Genomic DNA, 27,577 nt, shown 5'->3' with positions numbered 1-27,577 from the left:
TTGGATATTTTATCAGTGAACTATTTGTACTGTCTAAACACATGTTTTCATCACTTAGTATTGATGTATATACGATCATTCTTTTATGTAAACTTCCATGTGGATCACATGTTCCAAAAATAACAAAATCTAAAATACCATCATGCATTGTCATGGCAACAGAATGTGTATTATAAGAATCAATAGTTTGTCACATATCTTATGTTTCTTTTCACAGTTCACAGAACTAAAACATTGTCCTGACTCCGGAGGGCATGAGTGGTGTAGTTGTCTAAGTCACTCTTAAAATTCACAGTGTAGTTAATTTATAAATGGAACCTGTGATAGCTGGTTTGAATCCCCAAATGGTTCTGTTTTTAGGTTTATCAGGTCCAAAAACGTGTGTGTGGTTTCACAAATGTAATTGTCTATGAGCTTGAGTCTTGAGTTTGAGGTCTGTTTTATGGACATAGGGATGGGTTGGAGGATTGTATGATGGACGCATGGATGTAGGGTTGTATTGTCAATGCAGGGATGGATTGGAGGATTGTATGATGGACATGGATGTAGGGTTGTATTGTCAATGCAGGGATGGATTGGAGGATTGTATGATGGGAGCATGGATGTAGGGTTGTATTGTCAATGCAGGGATGGATTGGAGGATTGGATGGGATGGATGTAGGGTTGTATTGTCAATGCAGGGATGGAGGATTGTATGATGGGAGCATGGATGTAGGGTTGTATTGTCAATGCAGGGATGGGTTGGAGGATTATGTGGGAGATGGATGTAGGGTTGTATTGTCAATGCAGGGATGGGTTGGAGGATTGTATGATGGATGTAGGGTTGTATTGTCAATGCAGGGATGGGTTGGAGGATTGTATGATGGATGTAGGGTTGTATTGTCAATGCAGGGATGGATTGGATGGATGGATGTGATTTGGATGTATTATCCAATGCAGTATTGGAGGATTGTATGATGCAGGGATGGATTGCAGGATTGTTGTATGATGGATGAGGGTATTGGATGGAGGATTGGAGGATTGTATGATGGAAGCATGGATGTAGGGTTGTATTGGAGGGATGGATTGGATGGATGGATTACCAATGGATGGATTGTATGATGGATGTAGGGTTGTATTGTCAATGCAGGGATGGATTGGAGGATTGTATTGCCATGGAACATGGATGTAGGGTTGTTGTATTGGATGGATTGGAGGATTGTATGGATGGAGAGGGATGTTGTATTGTCCAATGCAGGGATGGATTGGAGGATTGTATGATGGATGAGCAGGATGTAGGGTTGTATTGTCAAGGGTTGTATTGGAGGATTGGAGGATTGTATGATGGATGTATGGGTTGTATTGTCAAGGGATGGATTGGGGATGGGTTGGAGGATTGTATGATAGGGTTGTATTGTCATGATGCAGGGATGGGTTGGAGGGTTATGATGGGAGGGATGGATGTAGGGTTGTATATCAATGCAGGGATGGATTGTTGTATTGCCAATGCAGGGATGGGTTGGAGGATTGTATGATGGATGGATGTAGGGTTGTATTGTCCAATGCAGGGATGGATTGGAGGATTGTATGATGGATGGATGTAGGGTTGTATTATCCAATGCAGGGATTGGAGGGTTGTATTGTACCAATGGGGGATGGGTGATGAGTAGGGTTGTATTGTCAATGCCAATGCAGGATGGATTGGAGGATTGTATGATGGATGGATGTAGGGTTGTATTGTCCAATGCAGGGATGGGTTGGAGGATTGTATGATGGATGGATGTAGGGTTGTATTGTCAATGCAGGGATGGATTGGAGGGATTGTATGATTGTATGATGGATGTAGGGTTGTATTGTCAATGCAGGGGATGGATTGGAGGGGTTGTATTGTAATGATTGGATGGATGTAGGGTTGTATTGTCAATGCAGGGATGGATTGGAGGATTGTATGATGGGAGCATGGATGTAGGGTTGTATTGTCAATGCAGGGATGGATTGGAGGATTGTATGATGGAGCATGGATGTAGGGTTGTATTGTCAATGCAGGGATGGATTGGAGGATTGTATGATGGGAGCATGGATGTAGGGTTGTATTGTCAATGCAGGGATGGATTGGAGGATTGTATGATGGGAGCATGGATGTAGGGTTGTATTGTCAATGCAGGGATGGATTGGAGGATGTAGGGTTGTATATGATGGGAGCATGGATGTAGGGTTGTATTGTCCAATGCAGGGAATGGATTGGAGGGTATTGTAGGGTTGTATGCAGGCAGGGATGGAGGATTGGATGATTGTATGATGGATGTAGGGTTGTATTGTCAATGCAGGGATGGATTGGAGGATTGTATGATGGGAACATGGATGTAGGGTTGTATTGTCAATGCAGGGATGGATTGGAGGATTGTATGATGGGAGCATGGATGTAGGGTTGTATTGTCAATGCAGGGATGGATTGGAGGATTGTATGATGGGAGCATGGATGTAGGGTTGTATTGGAGGATTGTCAATGCATGGATTGTCAATGGGGATGGATTGGAGGATTGTATGATGGGAGCATGGATGTAGGGTTGTATTGTCAATGCAGGGATGGATTGGAGGGTTGTATTGCCAATGCAGGGATGGGTTGGAGGATTGTATGATGGGAGCATGGATGTAGGGTTGTATTGTCAATGCAGGGATGGATTGGAGGATTGTATGATGGGAGCATGGATGTAGGGTTGTATTGTCAATGCAGGGATGGATTGGAGGATTGTATTGTATTGCCAATGCAGGGATGGGTTGGAGGATTGTATGATGGATGTAGGGGATGTTGTTGTATTGTCAATGCAGGGATGGGTTGGAGGATTGTATGATGGATGTAGGGTTGTATTGTCAATGCAGGGATGGATTGGAGGATTGTATGATGGGAGCATGGATGTAGGGTTGTATTGTCAATGCAGGGATGGATTGGAGGATTGTATGATGGGAGCATGGATGTAGGGTTGTATTGTCAATGCAGGGATGGATTGGAGGGTTGTATTGCCAATGCAGGGATGGGTTGGAGGATTGTATGATGGATGTGTAGGGTTGTATTGTCAATGCAGGGATGGATTGGAGGATTGTATGATGGGAGCATGGATTGTAGGGTTGTAGGGTTGTATTGTCAATGCAGGGATGGATTGGAGGATTGTATGATGGGAGCATGGATTTAGGGTTGTATTGTCAATGCAGGGATGGATTGGAGGATTGTATGATGGGAGCATGGATGTAGGGTTGTATTGTCAATGCAGGGATGGGTTGGAGGATTGTATTGCCAATGAAGGGATGGGTTGGAGGGTTGTATTGTCCAATGAAGGGATGGGTTGGAGGATTGTATGATGGACGCAGAGATGAATTTGAGGGAGGGTTGTATTATGTGTGGATGAGCTGGAAATCTGTATTATAGATACGGGCATGGGCTGGTGTGTTGAATTCTGGAATGCCTTTATTTTGTCCATTATGGTATGTTACTTGATATGCTTTAAGGTTGAAATTATCATACTTTTTGCATAAACTAAATAACTGTTGTTATAATGATAAATGTGTTCATTTCAGATTGTTATGGTAATACAAATAAGGGCTTCTCAAATTATTCTAATGCATCAAATTTCATTTTGTTTTTCATGAACCTTCCTCAGGTAATGTGTAATTTCCTTTCTTGGCAAATCATTCTCTTTGAAGGCTTTTTGTTCAATTTGAATTATGGTTTGTTAGATGAAATCATTTGTGAATCAATATGTATTTGTTAGCATTGCATAATGTCTACCAGTGATGTGTGGATGTGTGTATACAGTTATCTTTGGAGTGAGTGAGTATGGTTTTACGCTGCATTTAGCAATATTCCAGCTACATCACAGCTGGGGACACCAGAAATGGGCTTCACACATTGTACCCATGTGGGGAATCGAACCCCGGGCCTTGGGAGTGATGAGCAAACGCTTTAACCACTAGGCTACCCCACTGCCCCTTTCTCTTTGGAAACATTATGGGATGGGATCAGGTAATCGTCTCTGAGCCAACTGCCTCCGTGGTGTAGTGGTTAGAGTGTCCGCCTGTAGAGCGGAAGGTCACGGGTTCGATCCCGGACCGCGTCATACCAAAAGACATTTAAATATGATACTTGTTGTTCCCTGCCTGGCGCTCAGCATTAATGGGTAAAACAAGGACTGGTCAGCTCGGAGTCTGAATAATGTGTCTGAGTGGGGTGTTCATGCTTAACTTGGTTAAAGCATTGGCTCGTCACGCCGAAGACCCGGGTTCGAATCCCCACATGGGTACAATGAGTGAAGCCCATTTCTGGTGTCCCCCGCCGTGATATTGCTGGAATATTGCTAAAAACGGCATAAAAAACAAACTCAGTCAGTCAGTCATGCTTAACTGCGGCATGGTATCTCAGTGTCTAAGCTAGCACTATAAAATCAGCTAGTCTGGGCTAGTACAAAACAGCCACACATACACATGCATATGAGCGAAATATTCTTATAAGTATGACGTTAAACCCCATTTCACCTGCTCTCACCTCACCTGCTCTCACCTCACCTGCTCTCTGAGCCAGTTGCTGCAGTTAGTTCTGGTGGTGTCCAGTATTGTAGGATTGGATCCATATTATCAACTCATTGCTAATATCTTAGTATGGATTTTTTAGAAACACATTTTAATCTGGTCTCTGCCCAAAAATTTAATATGTTCAAGAAGAAATCTTAGTCATTTGAATAACTACTTAGTTTTGGAAACAATTTCAAAGATTTGATAGCTGAAAGGATTCAATCATGTTCTTTGACAGCTTTCATCATTCTCAGAAATTCAGTTCTTTATTTAAAAAATCTTACTAGGACAGAAACAGAAATGCTACTTTCTCAAAGTCTTTATTGTGTCAGCATTAATATAGTTCAACTAATGTCTGATTGTAAGATTGATGCAATCCTCAATCCCGATCCCCTTTGTTACCTCTTATGAGTGAGTGAGTGAGTAGTGAACAAGGTGTTACACAGGTTTTAGCAATATTCCAGCAATATCACGGCGGGCGACACAGAAATAGGCTTCACACATTGTTCTCATGTGGGGAATTGAACCCAGGACTTCAATGTAGGCATTTAAAAAAGGTCTTCAGTGTGGTCAGTTTATTGTCAAAAAAGATATTTTCCAGCCGCGAATTGCTGCAAAATTGCTGATGTGGTGCTAAGCAATACTCACTCACTTCAACATGGTAGACAAACACATTAATAGCTACCCCAGTACCCCCTGGAGATATCTGTGAATATATATAGTACATGTAGGCTGCATAATCCATATGGGTCATGAAGACCGAGCAACAGTAGATATGTACACTGACACATTGTGAGACAAGGTGACATCATCCGGCAGTTATATTTGGTTGTATATCAATTTTTGTTTCTCTCAAACCCATCTCTGCACCCATAACACAATGGTTAAACCCATCCTTACAATCATAACACAACCCTTAAACCCATCTGTCACCATAAGCTGGAATATTGCTGAGTGCTGCGTAAAGCTAAACTCACTCACTCACTCACTTAAACCCATCTCTGCACCCACAACAACACTTAATCCCATCTCTGCACCCATAACACAGCCTTTAAGCCCATCTCTGCACCCATTACACAACCCTTAAACCCATCTCTGCACTCAAAACACAACCCCTAAACCCATCTCTACACCCATAACACAACCCTTAAACCCATATCTGCACCCATAACACAGCCTTTAAACCCATCTCTGCAGTCATAACACAGCCCCTAAACCCACCCATACACCCATAACACAACCCTTAAACCCACCCCTGCACCCTTAACACAATCCTTAAATCCATCCTGCACCCATAACAACCCACAAACCCATCCATACACACCTAACGCATCCTAAACACAACTAAGTACCTATAAAACAGCCCTCCAAACAATCCCTATACCCACAACGCAACCCTAAAACCCATCCCTATGCCTAACCAAAGATTCTCACCATATGTTATTGTACCATGAGTTAATATTCTTCTGACACGTAGCATCAACATTCAGAAATAACACTTAACAGAGAGTTTGCTTTTCAAAGAACACAACCATGAAAGTTGAAAGTTAGCAAAAGCTGATGATCTGTCATCACTCTAATAGCATGTTGCATGGTTAATGCGTAAAGGAGGGCAGTTGTACTCTGCCCAGTTGGACATCAACACTGGCGCCAACTCTCGCTGTTCCAGGAACCACTTTGAGGCACCTGCTATTCTTTGATACTCTGTCGCAGCAGAATGTGTTCCTCTAATACGCCTATTTTGGTTCTTATTCCGTCTGAAACAGAGGGACGGTGACAACATGGTTTCGAGTGACCACCAACAAAAGCAAGGGTTTTATTTTATTTTTACATCACAAAGGTATTTAGAGGACTCAGAAAGGAAAGCCAGTCATTACTGAGACTACTGAAGTGTATGAGAGGCTTTTGAGGAACGGAAGTGTTTTCTAAGCACGTTGTCAGATGTTAACTCATTGAGGCTTTTTGTAAAAACATTCTGAGCTTGGAGACGTTAGTCCGTTCTGGATCAAGAAGAAATAATTTAAGTTTGTAATGGACTTCTTGTGTTCAAAAGCATCTTTGAGAAAGGTGGTTGATAAAATGATCTTTAGGTCTGTAAGAGATTAATTATTGCATTGTTATCATCACCGCCTCAGTGCCAAACATGCCTCTCAACATGCTTTCGCTCTGGAGTAGCCAAATATGATGAAAAATCATGTGAGCTCCTCAATCTTTGATTGATGAAATGTGTCTCTGAGCCACTTGCAAATAGCAATCTGAAAGTGAAGACTATCGTAAGGCGGTTAAGATATGGGACGCACCCACTTGCACATACCAATCTCAGAACTAAGACTATCGTAAGTTGGTTAAGATATAGCACTCGCCCACTGGCACATAGCAATCTTAGAGCTTAGACTATTGTATGTCTATGTTAAGATATGAGAGTTACAGTTGTCTTAGTAGTTAGGTGAGTTACTGAAAAGTGCCACAATGTGGAAATGTCTTTGTGAGGATATTTAACCTCAATAACCAAACTAGAGAAACTTCAATGTTGCTTCCATGTTCGGGACATTTGCTGTTTGAGATTCAGTCCTGTGGCCTGCCTTCACATGCAGCTGTTACCTTGTCCACTTAGGCCATAATTAAATCACTCTACTTGTCCTGTACAACTTGTAGGGATCCCTTGCCATCAAAGGGACTGCTGGCTGAAGGAAAGCACTTACTACCTTTTTATTTTATGGCTGGCACTTTATGCAATAGATGTGTGTAAGATATGCTGTTTATGTACCTAGTAATTGTACAGCCCCCCGAATGATAATAAAATTAATAATTAATATTCTCCGGAAAGTTCTTGGTGGGTTCGACTAGGCAGTATTTCCTGGGAGAAGTCCCATTCGCTGTCTGGGCTGCGTGTAGAGAAGGGTAAGGGCCCTGAGCTGATGATGAGCCTTAACAGCCTGACTGTGCCAGGATCACCCGAACCCTCTGCGTTGCATACTATTTTGAATATGTAAAACATAATAATGAAAAAGGCTGCAGTGTTGGGGAGTCTCCATACTGACTTGGTGGGCAAGCAGTTCCTGGGACAAGTCCCATTCGCTGTGGGGGCAGTGTGTAGAGGGTAAGGGCCCTGAGGTGATGATGAGCCTTACCAGTCTGAAGAATCTGTATACTTTTTCTATCTTGTAGACTAATGCTTAGTCTCTGTAAATAAAAAATTTTAATAGAAACTAGCAAGTACCGGTAGGCCATGGGGGCCGAGTGAGACGGGATATTTTGAAGCTAATATCTAGAATTGCCTCATTTACTGCATTTGCATCAGACAGTGCTAGACGGAAAGGAAAATGATACTGTTATAGGGAGGTGATTGTAACTGTGGGTGAGTGAGTTTAGTTTTACGTCGCACTCAGCAATATTACAGCTACATGGCAACGGTATGTAAATAATAGAGTCCGGACTAGACAATCCAGTGATCAACAGCCTGAGAATCAACCTACACAATTGGAATATGATGACAGCGAACCTGACTATCCGATTCTGTTAGTCACCTCTTACAAGCATGGGTTACTGAAGACCAGTTCTAACCTGGATGTATGCAGTCACCCCTATACGAAATCTGTCATTTCTTCTTTCATACAGTTGCGATAAAAAAATGGAACTTGTCATATATTAATACATATTAATAATGAGAAACAATTTATACAAGGACTCGTCTCCAAAGACATGTCAGAACTACAAGTGTGATGAATTTATTGCTTAGCATGTAACCATGGCAACACAATTTATGAAATTCATAAGTTCAAAAGTTAGGGAGCAACATGGTTTACTCATTTGTACATATCAGTGTAGAACTGTAGATTTAATTTTGTTGGCAGTAATATGTACATTTATGAAAAGGTTGACATTTGAGAGGTCTCTTTGAGATTGTAATGAGATTAGGATCTCCCAGCTGAAGCCATTGTCAGCTTTGTGCGTCAGAGAATAGGAGAATGGAACTAATTTATGACATTTATTTCACACTTGCTTATAAATAACGTGTTGTCAAAGGCAGGAGAATGGTGCGAAGATAGAAATATGATGGAGTGCCTCGCATGTGCTCATCTACCAGTCTGACGTTTGGTTTTCCCTGGAGATGAAGTTACCATGAAGTCTTCTGTCGTTCAGATGACAAAATTACAAATGGCCGCTGTGTGTGTCTGAACGTATGACATATGGAGATTAATAACACATCATTGCTCACTTGATAAAATATTTGGGTGAAGTCCCATGTGGAGGCTGAATGGGATGCTAATGATTTTAGAAGACAGTTCCATTTCCAGTATGTCAGCAGGCTTGCCGGAATGAGGGATGGCCTTGTCTCCTGGCAGTAGACTGCAGTGCATGATGCAGGAGATTTGTGCCTGTGTGATGCTGTGGAGCTAAATGAATAGGTCTTTGTTTCGGAGCCTGATGGGTACCTATTAGTTAAAATGTTGTGTTGGATACCCTGTGAGAGAGTATGGTTTTTACGCCACTTTTAGCAATATTCCTGCAATATCACGGCAGGGGACACCAGAAATGGGCTTCACACATTGTACCCATGTGGGGAATCAAACCTGGGTCTTTGGTGTGACGTGAATGCTTTAACCACTAGGCTACCCCACCATCCCATGATACCCTGTATGAGCAAATCCCATTTGTGGCACTCCCTTGCAGGAGTCTGCAGGAGTGTTGACTGTTGTTAAAAGGGGTGGAGGTGAGGTGAGGTGAGGTGAGGTGAAATTGGGTTTAACGTCGTGCTTGAGAATATTTCGCTCATATGACGACGTGCATGTGTGTGTATGTGTATGTGCGGCTGCTTGTACTAGCCCAGACTTAAGCTGGTTTTATAGTGCTAGCCCACTGAGATACCATGCCACAGTGAAGCATGAATACCCCACTCAGTCACATTATACTGACTCCGAGCCGACCAGTCCTTGTTGTACCCATAAATGCCGAGCGCCAGGCAGGGACCAACAAGTACCATAATCTTTTGGTATGACGCGGTCGGGGATCAAACCCGCGACCTTCCACTCTCCGGGCGGACGCTCTAACCACTACACCACGGAGGCGGTCTAAAAGGGGTGGAAGATTTCTAGACTGCACTGCCTCCATAGTGGAATGAGTAATGTCTGCCCAGAAATGGGAACGTTGGTGGTTTGAGTGAGTGAGTTAGTGAATTTAGTTTTACACCTGTTTGTTTGATACCTGGTGTCATGCAAAAGATTAAAAGAAGGTAAATAGAAATATTTTCAGGAAACAGTTTGCATTTGTTCTCTGGATTTAATATAATGTTGCTGAACAAACTATGACAATGATTTGGTTTTGTCTTTTATACATCATGATAAGTATGCTTATTTGAGTACTCTGCTCTACTCTACTAGTCAGGTGAGCCACAGGTGTTTGGCTATGACATGTAGTTGTCATGGTATATTCCTTGTCAAGGCTGTGGATCACTTGTGACCAGTAGCCTGTGAAACATAACATACACCATTCATAGTATGTTACTTCACTGATCAACAGATGAGCTGTAAAAACAAACAAAATGAAAATGACTCAAAGTAAATCCCTGTGGCTTTTAACTTTCCAATAATGCAAACGGCATTTATGACTCTATTCTCAGTCTGTGAAGCCTCGTGTCGGGGGATGTATATAACATGGTTTTCATTCCCACGACACGGGCAGTCAAACAGACCAGACACTTTGTCCTGGTAGCTTCTCAGGCATATAACCTTGAGTGACAAAACTTGAAGATCTCACCAGTAGACAAGGGTGAGGGATTGCCAACGTGCAAGCTGAACTAATGTTTCTGGATGATAGTCGCAGCAAAGTAGTGTCAGAGTAAATATGGCTTGAAGAGACGTGCTAGTTGTCCTCACATGGCAAGCAAAGATAGGTAAGTAGGTGACTATTTCTTCAATATAATCTGTGGAGACAAAATTGTTTAAAGTACTAGTAATATGGCTTCAGAGAGTGATCATCACATGGCTGAAAACAGATAGTAAATTAGGATGGTCTGATTTTGTTTATCTTTTGTCTCTAAATCCTTGAAACGGCACCATAATGGTGTTAATTAAATAAGCTGAAGTGTTGTCGTTACATGGCTGAGAAAGATAGTCAAGTAGGATGATCTTTTTTTGTCAAAGTCTTCTAGGTCTCAAAATCCATGAATTGGTGACTCATTTGTTTAACTTCCAGACTGATCAGAATAATTGATTTCTTTGTGTTCAGAAATCATATGGAATATACGTGTTTGACAGGAATAAGCATAGTTTAGATTGATAACTGTATTGTCAATGACTGTTAGAGAAAAAGGTACTGCTTAACTCTGGGAAAGTTCATGCAGAGGTGGATCATGGGGTTTGGGTTGAGGGTGCACTTGAAACCAACACATAGTGACAGTCTAACACAGGTTGACATTGTTCCCAGTGATTGCAAATTGAAACTTGAAGATTTGAGTTTGCACTGAATTAAATTGTGAAACCAGCCAACCTTCTAGAAACTATTACTTCGTGAAACTTCTTAAATGATCAAGGCTGTTCTGCTTGTTTACAACAAGGGGAGGTAATTCTAAGTAACACAAAAATACCACTGAAAAGTGACCAGTAACAACACATTTCATGTATATATATGAATTCTTCATTTGTTTCTACTCCCCATCACTACAACAAAATCTATTGACACACAACAATATAAAGTGTTCAAAAAGGGGATGAAGGCTTGATTTGTGCATAATTTCCTTGTCATGTAATGACATGCTCCTTTCTGGAAAGACTTGAGTTCGTGTAAAGATTTGTGTTTCTGTCAATGGGCATATGTTGACAGGGGATCTAGCTCAGAAATAAGGTGAAGGAAATGTTGAGTACATACTTCTTTAGTTGGTTAGGAAGCGTTCATAATTGGTGGCAAAGGGTGATGATGATAGTTATCAGAAGCATGTGCAATGTGAATGACACCAACCACACACACACACACACACCTCCCCACCCCTGTTGCATATCATGTACAAAATTTGGCGCCCCTCCCTGTTACTTTTAAGTATAATTTTTGAATATTTTTGTGTAATGCGTAATTGATGCCCCCTCATGTGTAGTACATGTGTACAAAATTGATGATCCCCCCTCTTTCTCTCTCTACGTCCCCAGAACAAAATGGGTGACACACCCAAATTAAAGGAGGTGACAATCATTCTCATTTTCACTTTCCCTTTCTTTTCTCTTTCTCTCTGACCTCTTCTCCCCCCAAAAGCCACATATTATGAATGTTCTATTATACAGTACACAAATTACAAGGAGGTGACAGAGCTCCAGCTCAACCTAGGGTGTTTCCTATGAGGGGCACATCCTGCTCGTGGTCATCCTTACACAAGCAGTCAGAATACCTGACTGTCCAACACTGAAATTATAAACAAACATAGAAATGGACAACAACAGATATTAGGAGATAATGGCTTTAAGCTGGACATTGGGGCATGTGGGACTGATTACTGACAGAGCCCAGGGGATATTTGACTAAGGCTATATTTGTCAGAATATGAATAACAGTAATTAATGAACATGAGAATGCCAGGATTGGCTGATAAGTCCATATACAATGCAGTAGGGGTGAGGATTAAGAATAGATATTAGCATCCTATAAATAATTGCAATTAATACATGCCTTGGCTACTTTGTATTTTGCCTTGGAATTTAACATGTATCTGGGCAATTAAGCTATCCTGAATGAGTCGGTGTGACATCACTCTCAATCACATGAATGATTGCAAAATGATTGGATTTTATTACCCACTATTGTATCGCATGGTGACAATCACTTGATTGTCTCGTCCAGATTTGATTTGTTTACAAACTACATCGTACAGCTGTAATACTGCAATTATATACTCATGATACTTTCGGAATTGTACAATCGACTCTGCTTTTAGCAGAGATTTCTTATGGATGTGGAAAGGGTTTTGTCACTTCTATTTCAAACACTTTGCCTGTAACTTATACTTTGGATGGTTCAAGTGAACCAGCTGGTACTCAGTAAAATACAAGTTACCATTGCAAAGCTGGGCCTTTAGGGCAAATTTAGAAAAAGTGAATTCAACCACATATTCGGTATAGACTGTGATGTGAAAACCATTTTCTAAGAACATCTAGGACACCTGTAGTCTGTCACATAGATCCTGAAGGGCGGTGGGGTAGCCTAATGGTTAAAGCATTCACTCGTCATGCTGAACATCTGGGTTCAATTTCCCACATGGGTACAACGTGTGAAGTCCATCTCTGGTGTCCCCTGCCATGATATTGCTGGAATGTTGCCAAAACCAGAGTAAAACTAAACTCACTCATAGATCCTGAAATAAAGGGGGATGGGGTAGCCTAGTGGTTAAAGCGTTTGCTCGTCACACCGAAGACTGGGGTTCGATTCCCCACATGGCTACAATGTGTGAAGCCCATTTCTGGTGTCCCCATGCATTGATATTGCCCATTGCTGGTGTCCCCTGCCATGATATTGCTGGAATATTGCCTCACTCACTCACTCACTCACTCACTCACTCACTCACTCCTGAAATAAATATACACAATGCAGCCCAAGCAAGTCTAGAGTACCACAGTTTCTGGAAATGAAGAAGAATCTCACTCACTCACTCACTCTACTTATTCATATCTTTATGAAATAAATATACACAATGCAGCCCAAGCAAGTCTCGAGTACCACAGTTTCTGAAATGAAGAAGAGTCTCTGGGCTCTAAATGTTATTCTTCTTTGACCCTTGTCTCCTAGAAAATGTTATTCTTCTTGACCCTGGCCATAGGCCATATTCCACACTGGCTGCAGCAATGATCTTTGTTCTGTCTGCAATATGTCCTTGTTCTAGGCGGTTCCGGAAATGGTGCAAGACCAGCATCACTATGGACATTTGTCTTAATGGAGCTGACTTACCTCATGTAACAAATATACTGTTGGAAGCAAAGCTAAAGCCTAAGACACGAGGGATTACCAAACAGATAGTCTTGGTTTTAGATAGCGTCTGTGAAGCACTTAAAGGTGATTCCTATACCCATTTGGAACACTTTTCAGTAATAAAGTGTTTTTGTGTTCAGCACCACTTTGAACCAATATTCCCTGAGCCCAATGGAAACAGCTTTGTTTCTGCTTGTGAAGGGTCGTAGTCAAGCGATGCATGTGAGCATCATTTTACAGACATTTGGATCCAGATCTACTCTTTCAGTGAAATGTTTGTCTTTGCAGCCAATCAATTACAAATCCTGATCAGTGTTTAATGTGAATGATCGTAGGAGGCAGGTGAATGATCGTACCCTGTGGATCAAATTGTTAGGAAAGTTAGGGAACACACTCTCCTAGCATGACAAAACCAACTTAATCTTCTCCATCCTGTTATTACTTAAATGTATCCACGACTGCAAGGTTTCTGAACTGAAGACCTACGACAACAGTAGCAGACGCTGAAGAATATGTTGTATAAAAAACCCAGCTACTCTCATAACTTGCAGTTCTTGGCTCTTTTCACTCGACACTTCGACCCAGTGGGCATAACATTTGTAAATTAGGTTTTAAAGGTCAGAATTCTCTTTTTTTTTGCAGCAATATCGGGCTTGGATGGGGACGAAACTCCTGCCCCAAGGAACATTCGTCTGGGGTCGTTCATACCAATGGGGTCGACGACCAGCGAGGTGTTCTCCGAGGCTAGCGAGACCAACAAGGAAATGCTTGTGGGGGTATGGCAGTGTCGCTTCAGAATGCCCAAGTGCCTGCGCAAGATCAGATTCCCCAACACCATTGAAGCTCAGAGTGAGTTGGCAGCCCCAGTTGTTCCTGTAGGGAGACAATAGGAGGGGGCTTACTTTCTTATATAATAAAAATGAGAGTGTTTATTATCTTTGTCATCTATTGGTTGGCCCTGAAAGTTAAAATGTCAAATGAATTTATTATTGGATTTGGTATTTTGACATTAAATTGTTTGAGGAAGAAAGTACCTCCAGACATTATGTTCTTTTTTTTCTGAGACTCAAGAAGCAATATTTGTTGATAGTAAACTGTGTCAGCTGAACTCTTTTAATTTCTGAAAGTGTTTTCAATAAGTTTACATATATTTTTCATCTGTTTACTCTGTGATAATATCAACTTTGTCCTGTCATTCATTTGTGTGTGTATATACAGTGTATGAAAATAGGCCCGCCTGAGATGGGTAGATTTCTGACAGACTGTCTAAATTTACAGCTAGCCAGCCTGATGGTCTGGTAAAATATTTAGACAGCATGTTCGGAAGATGTTCCATACATCTGAGTAAATTCATCATATAAAATCTATTTTTCAAATTGAACGTTACATTTACACTTGACAATGACTTTGAACTATGGTATCGCAAGCTCAAAGCACTGCGTTGACATTTCTTATCACTAAAACAGCGACACCTCTAAAAATGACTGTTGTGTATAGACTGTTAGACAGTAAATACATGTCTCGGGTTCATTGAATTATTCATATTGTAACTAAAATTGAGATATTTTCTTTGGATTGTCTAGTCTGGTTAAATCCATTTTTATGTCTGGCTGGGTTTTGGGCTTATTTCATACACTGGTATATAGTGTCGCCATCTACATGATGTATTGTGCATTTATCTATCCAACAGGATATGTGTAAAACCACGATTTGTTTTCTTGGCGTTGGGGGACCCAAATTTTATATGGATAGTTAGATATTTATTACCTTGATAAAAGTATGAAAACAAATTGCATGAAAGAGGCCAAATGATTTTCTTTTCTAATCAGAGCACTTATCCATTTCAAGATATCCCTTTGTCCCAGGCACCTGTCTTTCCTTCACACATAAAAACATTAACAAGTGTGCATGGCTAACAGTTAAGTTAATAAGACTGAATGATGGTGGAATGAAGTGGTAAATAAAACATCAACTTGTTCCAGTTGTGTGGTGCCTTTACACTATGAATACACAATGCCATTAAGTGTTCACATGTAGTGTATGTTATATCTGAAATTCCACTTTCCCAGTAAAGTACAGATTCTAGTACATTTGTTGGGTCAAGTCCCATCTTGGATACGAAACCACTCTCAGAGGAAGGCACCTACCACTAGCACACAAAACCAGCAATGTAACTCACTCAGCCACTATGACTTCTACAAAAATGTTTCAGTTGTGTGAGTGGCCAAACACTGCCACATAGTTTTAGGTTGAGTCCCACCCTGGATTTAAACCCACATTTTCAGAGTCAGGCACCCAGGGATTTACCTTGAGTCCTGTATTTGAGGGTCCCTGGGACTCATACTCTTAATTTTCAGGGGTCCTGGACAACAAAATGGGGGTCCTAGACACTTAAATATTATCATTAATACTGTTGTTATATTGTGTATCATGATCATCACATTGTTACAGTAATTAAATTGTGATTAAGTGATTGGAATTTGTACAAAAAGTATTTTGACTTTTTCTGAGTCCCTGTGGACGCGCTAATAAATTTTGTTGCGTTCATTGTCAATTTTTGATGCGTATAGGACGCAGGAATTCACGTCCTGTAAATCTCTGGGCACATATCACTAGCACACAAAGTCAGTGATCTAACCCACTCAGACACCATTTCTTCCACTAAAATGTTCCAGTTGTTTGAATGCACATACACTTCAAACCCGTGAAGGTCTGGGTTAGAATTAACCTTTAGTAACCCATGCTTGTCGTAAGAGGCGACTAATGGGATCAGGTGGTCAGGCTCGCTGACTTGGTTGACACATGTCATCAGTTGCCAATTGCGCAGATCGATGCTCATGCTGTTGATCACTGGATTGTTTGGTCCAGACTCGATTATTTACAGATCGCCGTCATATAGCTGGAATATTGCTGAGTGCGGCGTAAAACTAAACTCACTCACTCGCTCACATACACTTCAACACATCTGTTAGGTTAAGTCCCATCCGGAATTCGAACCCACACTCTCAGTGTGAGAAATCTAACTGCCAGCGATCTAACCCACTCAGCCACTCATAAGTTACTGGGTATCAGGCAGCTAGGACTCTGATTACACTTGGTATGCTGAAGTACATCTACAGGGTTATAGTTTTAGTCCCCGTGCATCTCTGCTGGACATCAAAGTGGCACTGAACTTTACCTATGTCCTCAGTCTTAGAGCCTTTTTGCTCAAAGCAATGTGGCACGACAGTTGTAACTCCTATACATTAACATAGGCTTACAATTAGTGTTGGGAATTGGTTGAAATCTCACAATTGATGATTGCTTGATTACCAACGAGAAATCATCGACAAAAATTGGTTATCGTCATTTCTCAGATTTTTCTATTCAGGTTGTTATAGCAGATAAGTATAACATGATGCAACTTGCTACATTAAAGTGATGACTAATATGTCATGAACATAAATTACTCAGTCTTTAACTATTATTAAGTCATGACTTTTCAGTTATTGAAGTGAGTTTTCCAAGAATTAAACACATTTTCAGGCCCTGACAGCTTCGAATATATGTTCCATCGACAAGAGTTATAAAGACTAAAACAGTATTTCCAAAATCGTTTGTGTTCGATTATGAGAAATGTGATCGATTGCTTGGTCGTTTTGTCACTGCGACCAATCTTCGATTATTTCAATTAATTGGAACACCACTACTTACAATCATCGTAGCACTCAAATCACTTGAAAAAGAAGATCGATTTTCATGCTGTTGATCACTGGATTGTCTGGTCCAGACTCGATTATTACAGACCGCCACCATATAGCTGGAATATTGCTGAGTGCGGCGTAAAACTAAACTCACTCACTCACTGGAAAAAGAATCCAGATGGTTAGGTGAACTGTTCATAAAACCAAGGCAGTTTAGGACCCTGGGTATGCTTACTCATGCGTTTTTGAGAGGCAAGAAGTTGTAAAGATGAAGGAAAACCAAGTTTTATGGATAGTCAACATCTTTATTGCAATGAGTACTATGTTTTTGGTGTAGGTACTAACACCACTTATATCACTTGCTTGATACAGTGTTAGTACCTACACCGAAACATCGCACTCATTGCAATAAAGAAGTTGACTATCCATAGAGGTTTTCCTTTACTCGTCTTGATGAGGCAATGCATTTAGGGTGGCCGAGTTGGTTACCTGTCTGACTGTGTGACAGTGCCAGACAGAATGGATTGTTTTTCCATGTAAGGCTTGAAGGCAAGGTGTCCTATTCATAATTCTACTGATAATCGTGGGACCTTGGATTACTGATTATTGGTTACTTCTCAACTTGTACTTGCCTTCTATGTACTCAGTCTTTAGATATTCTAACTGTTAAAACGGGACAACTTTGGTCTAAACTTGAAACAAAGATGGATAGATCTCCATTGGGCAGTATTCACATAAGGGCTTGATTACACAATGCCATTTACAAAGTGGATGGGTTTCAATCCCCAAAAGTACTAGAATCTGTACTTTACTAAGAAGGTGTGATCCCAAATATAACACACGTTACACATAAGGACTTCTCGATCATATTCAGTCTGACACATGAAATATTTCAATCTGTTTTGCTCTGAAGAAACCTCAGGGGACTCTTCATCATGCATCCTGAAATCTGTCTCCTACAGGTAAACTCTACGTGGGGTGGCTGTTCCTCGTCATGTTGGCCTACATGTACAACGCTTGGGTGATCCCCCTCCGCGGCTTCTTCCCCTATCAGACGGCAGACAACGTGTGGTACTGGCTCATCTGTGACTACACCGCTGACTTGGTCTACATCCTTGACATTGCCATCTTCAAAGTCAGGATCAGATTCGTTAATAATGGCATAATTGAGGTATAATTTGATATCTTAATGTTCATGTTGTCTTTTGCTTAGGGGCCATTAACCACTAAGGTCTCGGTAATTTTTCATCGATTATTTCAAATAATATGATGATAATTGGATGTGATGTGCTTTTTGATGTATTGTTTGTCATTACACATGACTCAACATTGGGAAAACAATCTTTTTGACATAATTGCTCCATGATATGCAATGCTTTAAACTGCATTTATATTTTTTGCAGTGTGACAGAAAGCTAACAAAGAAAAATTATATGAAGAAACTTATGTTTAAGGTAAGATTTGCTTTGAATAATATAAAAAATTACTTGCATGGTTTCATATAAAATGAAATCAGTCATGAATCTTTTGGACATTTGAAAACTTTCAGAACAGTTTTTGAAGAGTACATGAGATAAGAACCTCAGCTGGTTATATGCTGACCACACATTTGATGGTGATTCATCATTTTTGTGTTACAACAAGGCGGTTGGGTAGCCTTGTGGTTAAAGCGTTTGCTCGTCACGCCGAAGATCCGGGTTCGATTCCTCACATGGGTACAATGTGTGAAGCCCATTTCTGGTGTCTCCCTCCGTGATATTGCTGGAATATTGCTAAAAGCGGCGTAAACTCATTCACTGTGTGTTACAGCTGTAAGACTGCTCAATGTAAAGTCCTCTGTTTCAGCTGGATGTCTGTTCTCTGCTTCCACTCGACCTCCTGTACCTTGTACCTGGAGTCGGTGTCAATGCCTGGCTCCGTATACCCAGACTGCTCAAGGTAAGCAACAGTTAGGTCCACATGGTAAGCTCGTATGCTCTTATTGCTCAATGCAAGATATGCATGGGTCTACAGATTCAAAATGAGCAAATACCAGGGTCCACAAGCTCAAAGTAAGCAGTATCTGGTCCACAAGCTCAAAGTAAGCAGTATCTGGTCCACAAGCTCTAAGTAAGCAGTATCTGGGTCCACAAGCTCAAAGTAAGCAGTATCTGGGTCCACAAGCTCAAAGTAAGCAATACCTTGGCCCACAAGCTCAAAGTAAGCAGTATCTGGGTCCACAAGCTCAAAGTAAGCAGTATCTTGGTGCACAAGCTCAAAGTAAGCTGTATCTGGGTCCACAAGCTCAAAGTAAGCAGTATCTGGGTGTACAAGCTCAAAGTAAGCAGTATCAGGGTCCACAAGCTCAAAGTAAGCTGTATCGGGGTCCACAAGCTCAAAGTAAGCAGTATCTGGGCCCACAAGCTCAAAGTAAGCAGTATCTGGGTCCACAAGCTCAAAGTAAGCAGTATCAGGGTCCACAAGCTCAAAGTAAGCAGTATCAGGGTCCACAAGTAAGCAGTATCTCAAAGTAAGCAGTATCTGGGTCCACAAGCTCAAAGTAAGCAGTATCAGGGTCCACAAGCTCAAAGTAAGCAGTATCTGGGTCCACAAGCTCAAAGTAAGCAGTATCTGGGTCCACAAGCTCAAAGTAAGCAGTATCTGGGTCCACAAGCTCAAAGTAAGCAGTATCTGGGTCCACAAGCTCAAAGTAAGCAATACCTTGGCCCACAAGCTCAAAGTAAGCAGTATCTGGGTCCACAAGCTCAAAGTAAGCAGTATCAGGGTCCACAAGCTCAAAGCATGCAGTATCTGGGTCCACAAGCTCAAAGTAAGCAGTATCTTGGTGCACAAGCTCAAAGTAAGCAGTATCTGGGTCCACAAGCTCAAAGTAAGCAGTATCTTGGTGCACAAGCTCAAAGTAAGCAGTAAGCTCAAAGTAAGCAGTATCAGGGTCCACAAGCTCAAAGTAAGCAGTATCTGGGTGTAGGGTCCAAGCTCAAAGTAAGCAGTATCAGGGTCCACAAGCTCAAAGTAAGCAGTATCAGGGTCCACAAGCTCAAAGTAAGCAATATCTTGGTCCACAAGCTCAAAGTAAGCAGTATCTGGGTCCACAAGCTCAAAGTAAGCAGTATCAGGGTCCACAAGCTCAAAGTAAGCAGTATCTGGGTTCCTCAGATTCTAGATTTTACAGTACAGCAGCATACTCAGTTAATAATATTTGTGCACTTTGAAATGATGTCATTGTTTGGTAAGTTGTGGATCTTGTTCTAGGTTCAGACATTTTGGGAGTTCTATGAGAGATGTGACCAAGCTGCCAACTCCTCTGCCCATGCGATCAGGTAACAACAATGCCCCACATTGATGTTAGGCAATGTGTGAACACATCATATACTTGAATATAGGAATCAAATACTGGTCAAATAGTTCAAACAGTTTGTGAGTAGTGGTTGGTATTTAACGCCACACCCAGCAATATTCCAGCTATATGGCGGCAGTCTGAGAAGAATCAAGTCTGGACCTCACAATCCAGTGATCAACAGCATGAGCATCGATTTACGCAATTGTTATACGATGACATGTGTCAGCCAAGTCAGCAAGCCTGACCAACAGATCCCGTTAGTCGCCTCTTACGACAAGCATGGGTTACTGAAGGTTCATTCTAACCCGGACATTGTGAGCGGTGATGTAAATGTACAGAGTACAGTATTGCCTCACAAAACACAGCAATGGCTACAAAACATTGGTTAACAACTGTATCGCAATACATACGATTCATTACATTACAAATTATTTGATGAGAAAACATAAGCACTTTCTGCATATTCTTTGGTATTTTCAGATTTTATTTATGGCAAGCATCTACATGGAACACTTACAGTAGAAACATTCATGAGAACACTACTGAATAGGCTTAAATATTCCCTCTGGATTATGGTTGCCTTATTCCTGTGGATTCCACAGACACATACAGAATGGAAATGAAAATGATACTGAATGATACTGTTTTTAACCATATGCTCACGATAAAAATGGATTTTATCGAAAATTCTTTGTTTCGACAAAAATGCATTTTTAAGACACTAGCACTAAAAAATTAAAATATTTACTAAAACTATGTAATTAGCTCTTTAATAATAGATATTCATGATAAAAAATTTAGTTGCAAGTGGGATTTTTGTCATTTCAAGTCAGTTTTTCATTAATGCCAAGAATTAACTATTTGTTAAAGATAATATTTATCAATTGTTCATCAGGTCAAAGGATTAAGCATCTTTAAGCATATCTTCAATATTAAGTTTTCAGCAATAAATGGATGTTGAAAATTACATTGTATTGATAGTCTTATCTACAAACTGAAACACTGCTACAGCTGTTATGAAGAAGTTAATCATGAAGACTATCTTGTGATGCCTTACAAATACAGTTTCTACATCCTGCTCAAAGATCTTGCTGAAACTGTAGACAGAGATATGGTCTCCAGTTCTGGGGAGAATGAGTTGATGAAACAGAATTGCTTTGTTTTCACCAAACCAGTGACAGTTTTGACTTCTGTAATGGATGCCAAGTTGTATTGTGCAGCTTTGGTCATATTTCTCCTGGAGATGTTGTTGAGGCCGTGCATCTCCTGTTTATTGATCCCAGATGATACATCTTGCACAGCTTGATAGATGGAGGTGTTTCATGTCAGATCGGGAACTTTGTGGGGCTTAAACAATCAATTCTTTACTTCATTGGAGAGACTATATCTCTCAGAAACTGAAAGGTGTTATTCCCAGTGATGTATGTGTTACCTGGGAGGAGGCTCGGATAAATCCCCGGTGAAGATGCATGTTAGAATTGTCTTCAGAAACCAGTGCCTGCTGAGAGAGACAAACTGGATTGGGTGGTGAGGCTTGCTGACTGGGTTGGGTGGTGAGGCTTGCTGACTGGGTTGGGTGGTGAGGCTTGCTGACTGGGTTGGGTGGTGAGGCTTGCTGACTGGGTTGGGTGGTGAGGCTTGCTGACTGGATTGGGTGGTGAGGCTTGCTGACTGGGTTGGGTGGTGAGGCTTGCTGACTGGGTTGACATATGTCATTGTATCCAGTAGATAGATTGCATTTTTTTTTAATGCCACACTCGGCAATATTCCAGCTACATGGAGGCGGTCTGTAAATAGTCAAGTCTGGACCAGACAATCCAGTGATCATCATTATAAGCCTGGTCTTAGCAATTGGGATATCATGAAGTGTCAACCAAGTCAGAGAGCCTGACCTATCCCATCAGTTTCCTCTTACAACAAGCATGAGTTGCTGAAGACCAATCCTAACCCGGATCTTCACGGGCTACCAATGACTGTATTTTTTAGTAGTAGATTGATGCTCATAACGTCAATCACTGATTTGTTCTGGTCCAGACACAATATGAAGCCATCAACAGCAAACAAATGGGTGAACTGATACAACTTAAGGCCTGATGATATCAAATCAGGCCTTGATCTTGTTAGGGGATTGTTGAAATATTGGGATAAAAGTTATTTTCAAATGCCTCACATATTGCTGTTTTACCTTACCTGTTGCTTCACAGTGCTTTAACTTTAAGTAAATATAGAAACATTGCATTTATCATGAAATGTTCATTTGTATCTTGGGGTGGTGGGGTAGCCAAGTGGTTAAAGCGTTTGCTCGTCACGCCGAAGACCCGGGTTCGATTCCCCACATGGGTACAATGTGTGAAGCCCATTTCTGGTGTCCCCCGCCGTGATATTGCTGGAATAATGCTAAAAAGCGGCGTAAAACCATATTCAGTCACTCACTCATATCTTTCTAACACATACAAGTTGTTCAGGTCTGATATGATAGTAAATGACCTGGCTTTCCTTGCACAAAGTGCTGCATTTAAAACTCTATTTTCATCTCAAAATTCTATGTTAATTGTTGAAAACCGAACAGGCAAGTTTGTATTTGGACTGGTAATTCTTTTAAGTTACCAGTCTGGCTGTCTGGCTTGGAATTTTGGGAGTTTTAAATACTGCAAAGTGACCTTGGTACTAAGGACATTGTAACTCAATGCTGTAATATCATCTTAGTGCTAAGATGTCTTTGTGTGAGGGGGCCGTGTATCACCTTAAAACTGACCTCCATGATGACTAACAAACGTTTTGATTTTTTCTTCAGGATCATCAAGACGATGACGTACATGTTGTTTCTGATCCACATCGAGACTTGCGGCTACTACGCTGTGTCTGTGTACGAGGGCATCAACTCCAACCAGTGGGTCTACAATGGAACTGGCAATGCGTGAGTTGACAATGTCACTCTGTTATATTGATAACCTTCTCATGGAGATTTAAGGTTAACTAGTTCCCAGCAACCTGTGCTGCACCATTTTGCACCAGATGTTGTATTCCTAATGACAAAAGTGTTCCCAAATATTCTGTTATCTGTCATATATAGCCATGCTGAGATCTGCTTTTTTAAAATCCTTGGTCAGTATGGTTTTCTTTGATTATTTTTTTGTTTTGTTGCAATCTCCTATGCAGAGTTGTGTCCCTTATGAGTGTCAGGATCCTGTAATTGTGGGTTTGAATCCTGGGTTAACGTAATTTTCTTTTTAGGTTTGTGATCCTAGTTTTCCCGATGTGGTAAATATTTACCCCATGGTTCTAGTTGCCAGTACTCTTAAGTAACCACCTCCGTGGTGTAGTGGTTAGAGCGTCCGCCTGGAGAGCGGAAGGTCGCGGGTTCGATCCCCAACCGCGTCATACCAAAAGACGTTAAAATATGGTACTTGTTGGTCCCTGCCTGGCCCTCGGCATTAATGGGTACAACAAGGACTGGTCGGCTTGGAGTCAGTATAATGTGTCTGAGTGGGGTATTCATGCTTCACTGCGGCATGGTATCTCAGTGGGCTAGCACCATAAAACCAGCTTCAGTCTGGGCTAGTACAAGCAGCTGCACATACACATACACACGCATGCACGTCATCAATATTCTCAAGCACGATATTAAAACCCAATTTCACCTCACCTCACCTCACCTCTTAAGTTATGCTGATTGACATGAATCCCTATTTACCACATGTTTAAATGTCTTGTTTAAACATTGTAGACTACTGCTATATTGAGCTACTTTCTGTTGATCAGCTACATCCGTTGCTTCTATCTGGCCACAAAGACTGCCACCTCCATTGGCAACAACCCCAAACCCCAAAACCAGCTGGAGTATCTCTTCATGACACTCTACTGGCTGTCAGGGGTCTTTGTGTTCGCACTTCTTATTGGTCAGGTGAGTCATTTGACTTGGACAGTATTTTGTGTTGATGTTTTTCATTGGCCAGGTGGGTCATGTGACATGGACAGTACTTTGTATTGATATTTCTCATTGGTCAGGTGAGGACTTGAACAATATGGGTGTTACCACTTGTCATTGGCCAGTGGGTCATGTGATTTGAACAGTATTTTTTGTTGATGCTCGTCATTGGTACTTCTAAGGGACCGTTCATAACTTATGACTGGGGTGGGGTGGGGGTGTGGTGTGGTGGTTGATGATGATGATTTTTATGGAGAAGCATGTACAATGTGAATGACTCCCCCCTAAAATTTATGTACAGAATAAGTGACACCCCCCCTACATGTCATGTACAAAATCAATGACCCCCTCCCCTTCCCATAATTTCTAAGCATAATTTTAAACATATTTTTATGTACAACATTGATGACCCCCTAGTACCTTTTGACAAAATTGATGACCCCCTAGCTCCCCAGAACAAAATGGGTGACCCCTTAAAATCATCATCACCCCCATAGCCATAAATTATGAACGGTCCCTAAGAAAATGATAAATTCCTTTGTGAAAATGAAACATTTCCTCTATGAAAAAAGCCTGATCCCCAAGCCATCTTGAACCAATGTTCAAAATAATGGTGTAATAAGTGACAGAAATTTCTCTTCAAGTCATCAGTTGATATGTTTAGCATGAGCGTGTAGTTGTTCATGTCATGATGCACTGGTTTGTCTGGTCAAGACGAGATTAAATACAGGTTGTGGACATTATGCTGGGATAGTTTTAACTGCATAATTAAACTTCTGCTCTATTTATTACAATAGTTCAAGAAGGCTGTTATTAAAATTCAGCCCACTTTGGGCATTGAACATTTTTTTCACACCATCCATTAGCATATCCTTGCTTGAACCAACTAACATCCCTTTGCATTACTCTACTTCAGATCCGAGACATCGTGGAGGCGGCAGGGCAGGTGAAGTCCAACTATCGTAAGAGGATGGACCAGACGATCCGTTACATGGAGTCCATCAACATCCCCAAGGAGATGCAGGAGCGGGTCCGCCAGTGGTTCCTCTACAACTGGGAGCAGCACAAGACCATAGGTAACATGTTCACAAGGGCTACAAACAGTTTCACTGTGTCTAGTTGGAGATGTTATTATATTACTGTCTTTGGAAGACACATATATGTCGGCTGTACAGGTCTGGATGGTTTGATGTTACATCAGCCTTGTGATATGGCATCCTAAAATAGAGCAAAGAGTTATGAGAGGATTGTGGCCTAGATGCATCTAAGAGTTGAGGATTGCAACATAGATGCAGCTAAGAGTTAAGAGAGGATTGCAGCCTAGATGCAGTTAAGAGAGGATTGCAGCATAGATGCAGTTAAGAGAGGATTGCAGCATAGATGTAGCTAGGAGTTAAGAGAGGATTGCAGCCTAGATGTAGCTAGGAGTTAAGAGAGGATTGCAGCCTAGATGTAGCTAGGAGTTAAGAGAGGTTTGCAGCCTAGATGCAGCTAGGAGTTAGAGAGGATTGCAGCCTAGATGCAGCTAGGAGTTAAGAGAGGATTGCAGCCTAGATGCAGCTAAGGGTTAAGAGAGGATTGCAGCCTAGATGCAGCTAGGAGTTAAGAGAGGATTGCAGCCTAGATGTAGCTAGGAGTTAAGAGAGGTTTGCAGCCTAGATGCAGCTAGGAGTTAGAGAGGATTGCAGCCTAGATGCAGCTAGGAGTTAAGAGAGGAATGCAGCCTAGATGCAGCTAAGGGTTAAGAGAGGATTGCAGCCTAGATGCAGCTAGGAGTTAAGAGAGGATTGCAGCATAGATGTAGCTAGGAGTTAAGAGAGGATTGCAGCCTAGATGTAGCTAGGAGTTAAGAGAGGATTGCAGCCTAGATGCAGCTAGGAGTTAGAGAGGATTGCAGCCTAGATGCAGCTAGGAGTTAAGAGAGGAATGCAGCCTAGATGCAGCTAAGGGTTAAGAGAGGATTGCAGCCTAGATGCAGCTAAGGGTTAAGAGAGGAATGCAGCCTAGATGCAGCTAAGGGTTAAGAGAGGAATGCAGCATAAATACAGCTAGGAGTTAAGAGAGGATTGCAGCCTAGTAGTAATACAATAATACAGCCCAATGACTGTAGGCACTACAGTGTCATCTCTAATGAGTGTCGATGTTGCCAGATGAGCGGTTGCTGCTGGAGACGCTGCCACGGAAGCTGCAGACTGACCTGGCCATCAACGTCCACTTCAACACTCTCAGCAAGGTGCAGCTGTTCCAGGACTGCGACAAGAACCTCCTGTACGACCTGGTCCTCAAACTCAAACCCAGCCTCTTCCTGCCCCAGGACTACATCTGCTACAAGGTAATGTCAATGTTCTATAGAGGCTCTAACAAATAGCAATGATGAGTTGATCTGCCATGCATTCAGAATAATATGTCAACTGAAACAATGGTCACCATGTGAGTCAGTTTATCTCTGCAAGTAAGCAATATTAGGGCCTTTTCAAAATGTTGCATTACCCGTTCAACAGTGACTAAATATGCTCTAGTTCTATGGTATCACTATCGGGATTTATTTATTCCAAGTACCATATCTCTCTTAAACAAATGTGAAGATACCTAAATCAAAGACTTTCTAATGTGTCAGTAGCTCTGCTGATGTAACACAAATTCCTGAAAAGGCATTAAAGTATTATTCTATTCTATTCTATTCTATTCTATTCTATTCTATTCTATTCTATTCTATTCTATTCTATTCTATTCTATTCTATTCTATTCTATTCTATTCTATATGATGGCACACATAGGCGCAGAGAAAATGGTTTAGTAAATGAATGTTGTGCACCTGGATGGCATGTTGTGCATTATATGCATATTATATGAGTGAGTGAGTGAGTTGAGTTTTATGCCACACTCAGCAATATTCCAGCTATATGGAGGCGGTCTGTAAATAATTAAGTCTGGACCAGACAATCCAGGGATCAACAGCATGAACATCGATCTACGCAATTGGGATGCAATGACATGTCAACCAAGTCAGCGAGCCTGACCACCCGATCCCGTTAGTCACCTCTTACGACAAGCATGGGTTACTGAAGACCAATTCTAACCCAGGTCTTCATGGGTCCATATTATATGAACAATTGTATAATTACATCAGAATGT

The 27,577-nt window shown here is 41.3% G+C and overlaps 1 protein-coding gene across 4 annotated transcripts in view; it reads left to right on the top strand.

Annotated features, from left to right (window-relative positions):
- Nucleotides 1–27,577, top strand: part of LOC124285694 (cyclic nucleotide-gated cation channel beta-3-like) — a 239,839-nt gene that overhangs the window by 202,415 nt on the left and 9,847 nt on the right. For 3 of the 4 annotated variants that reach the window (XM_046721972.1, XM_046721971.1, XM_046721973.1), the window contains 9 exons: nucleotides 14,134–14,340; nucleotides 18,137–18,345; nucleotides 18,578–18,628; nucleotides 19,020–19,112; nucleotides 20,427–20,494; nucleotides 23,309–23,431; nucleotides 24,277–24,418; nucleotides 25,359–25,518; nucleotides 26,593–26,774. In XM_046721972.1, the coding sequence (XP_046577928.1) occupies nucleotides 14,134–14,340; nucleotides 18,137–18,345; nucleotides 18,578–18,628; nucleotides 19,020–19,112; nucleotides 20,427–20,494; nucleotides 23,309–23,431; nucleotides 24,277–24,418; nucleotides 25,359–25,518; nucleotides 26,593–26,774 (1,235 nt within the window). Of the gene's footprint in view, nucleotides 1–10,170; nucleotides 10,436–14,133; nucleotides 14,341–18,136; nucleotides 18,346–18,577; nucleotides 18,629–19,019; nucleotides 19,113–20,426; nucleotides 20,495–23,308; nucleotides 23,432–24,276; nucleotides 24,419–25,358; nucleotides 25,519–26,592; nucleotides 26,775–27,577 lie in introns of those variants that run through there. The other variant, XM_046721974.1, reaches the window with a different exon arrangement.

The sequence above is a fragment of the Haliotis rubra genome, unplaced genomic scaffold, assembly GCF_003918875.1.
Source record: "Haliotis rubra isolate DU_JTF1 unplaced genomic scaffold, ASM391887v1 Scf366, whole genome shotgun sequence".
Classification (NCBI taxonomy): Eukaryota; Metazoa; Mollusca; class Gastropoda; order Lepetellida; family Haliotidae; genus Haliotis; species Haliotis rubra.
This window is presented reverse-complemented; position numbering and strand designations above follow the sequence as displayed.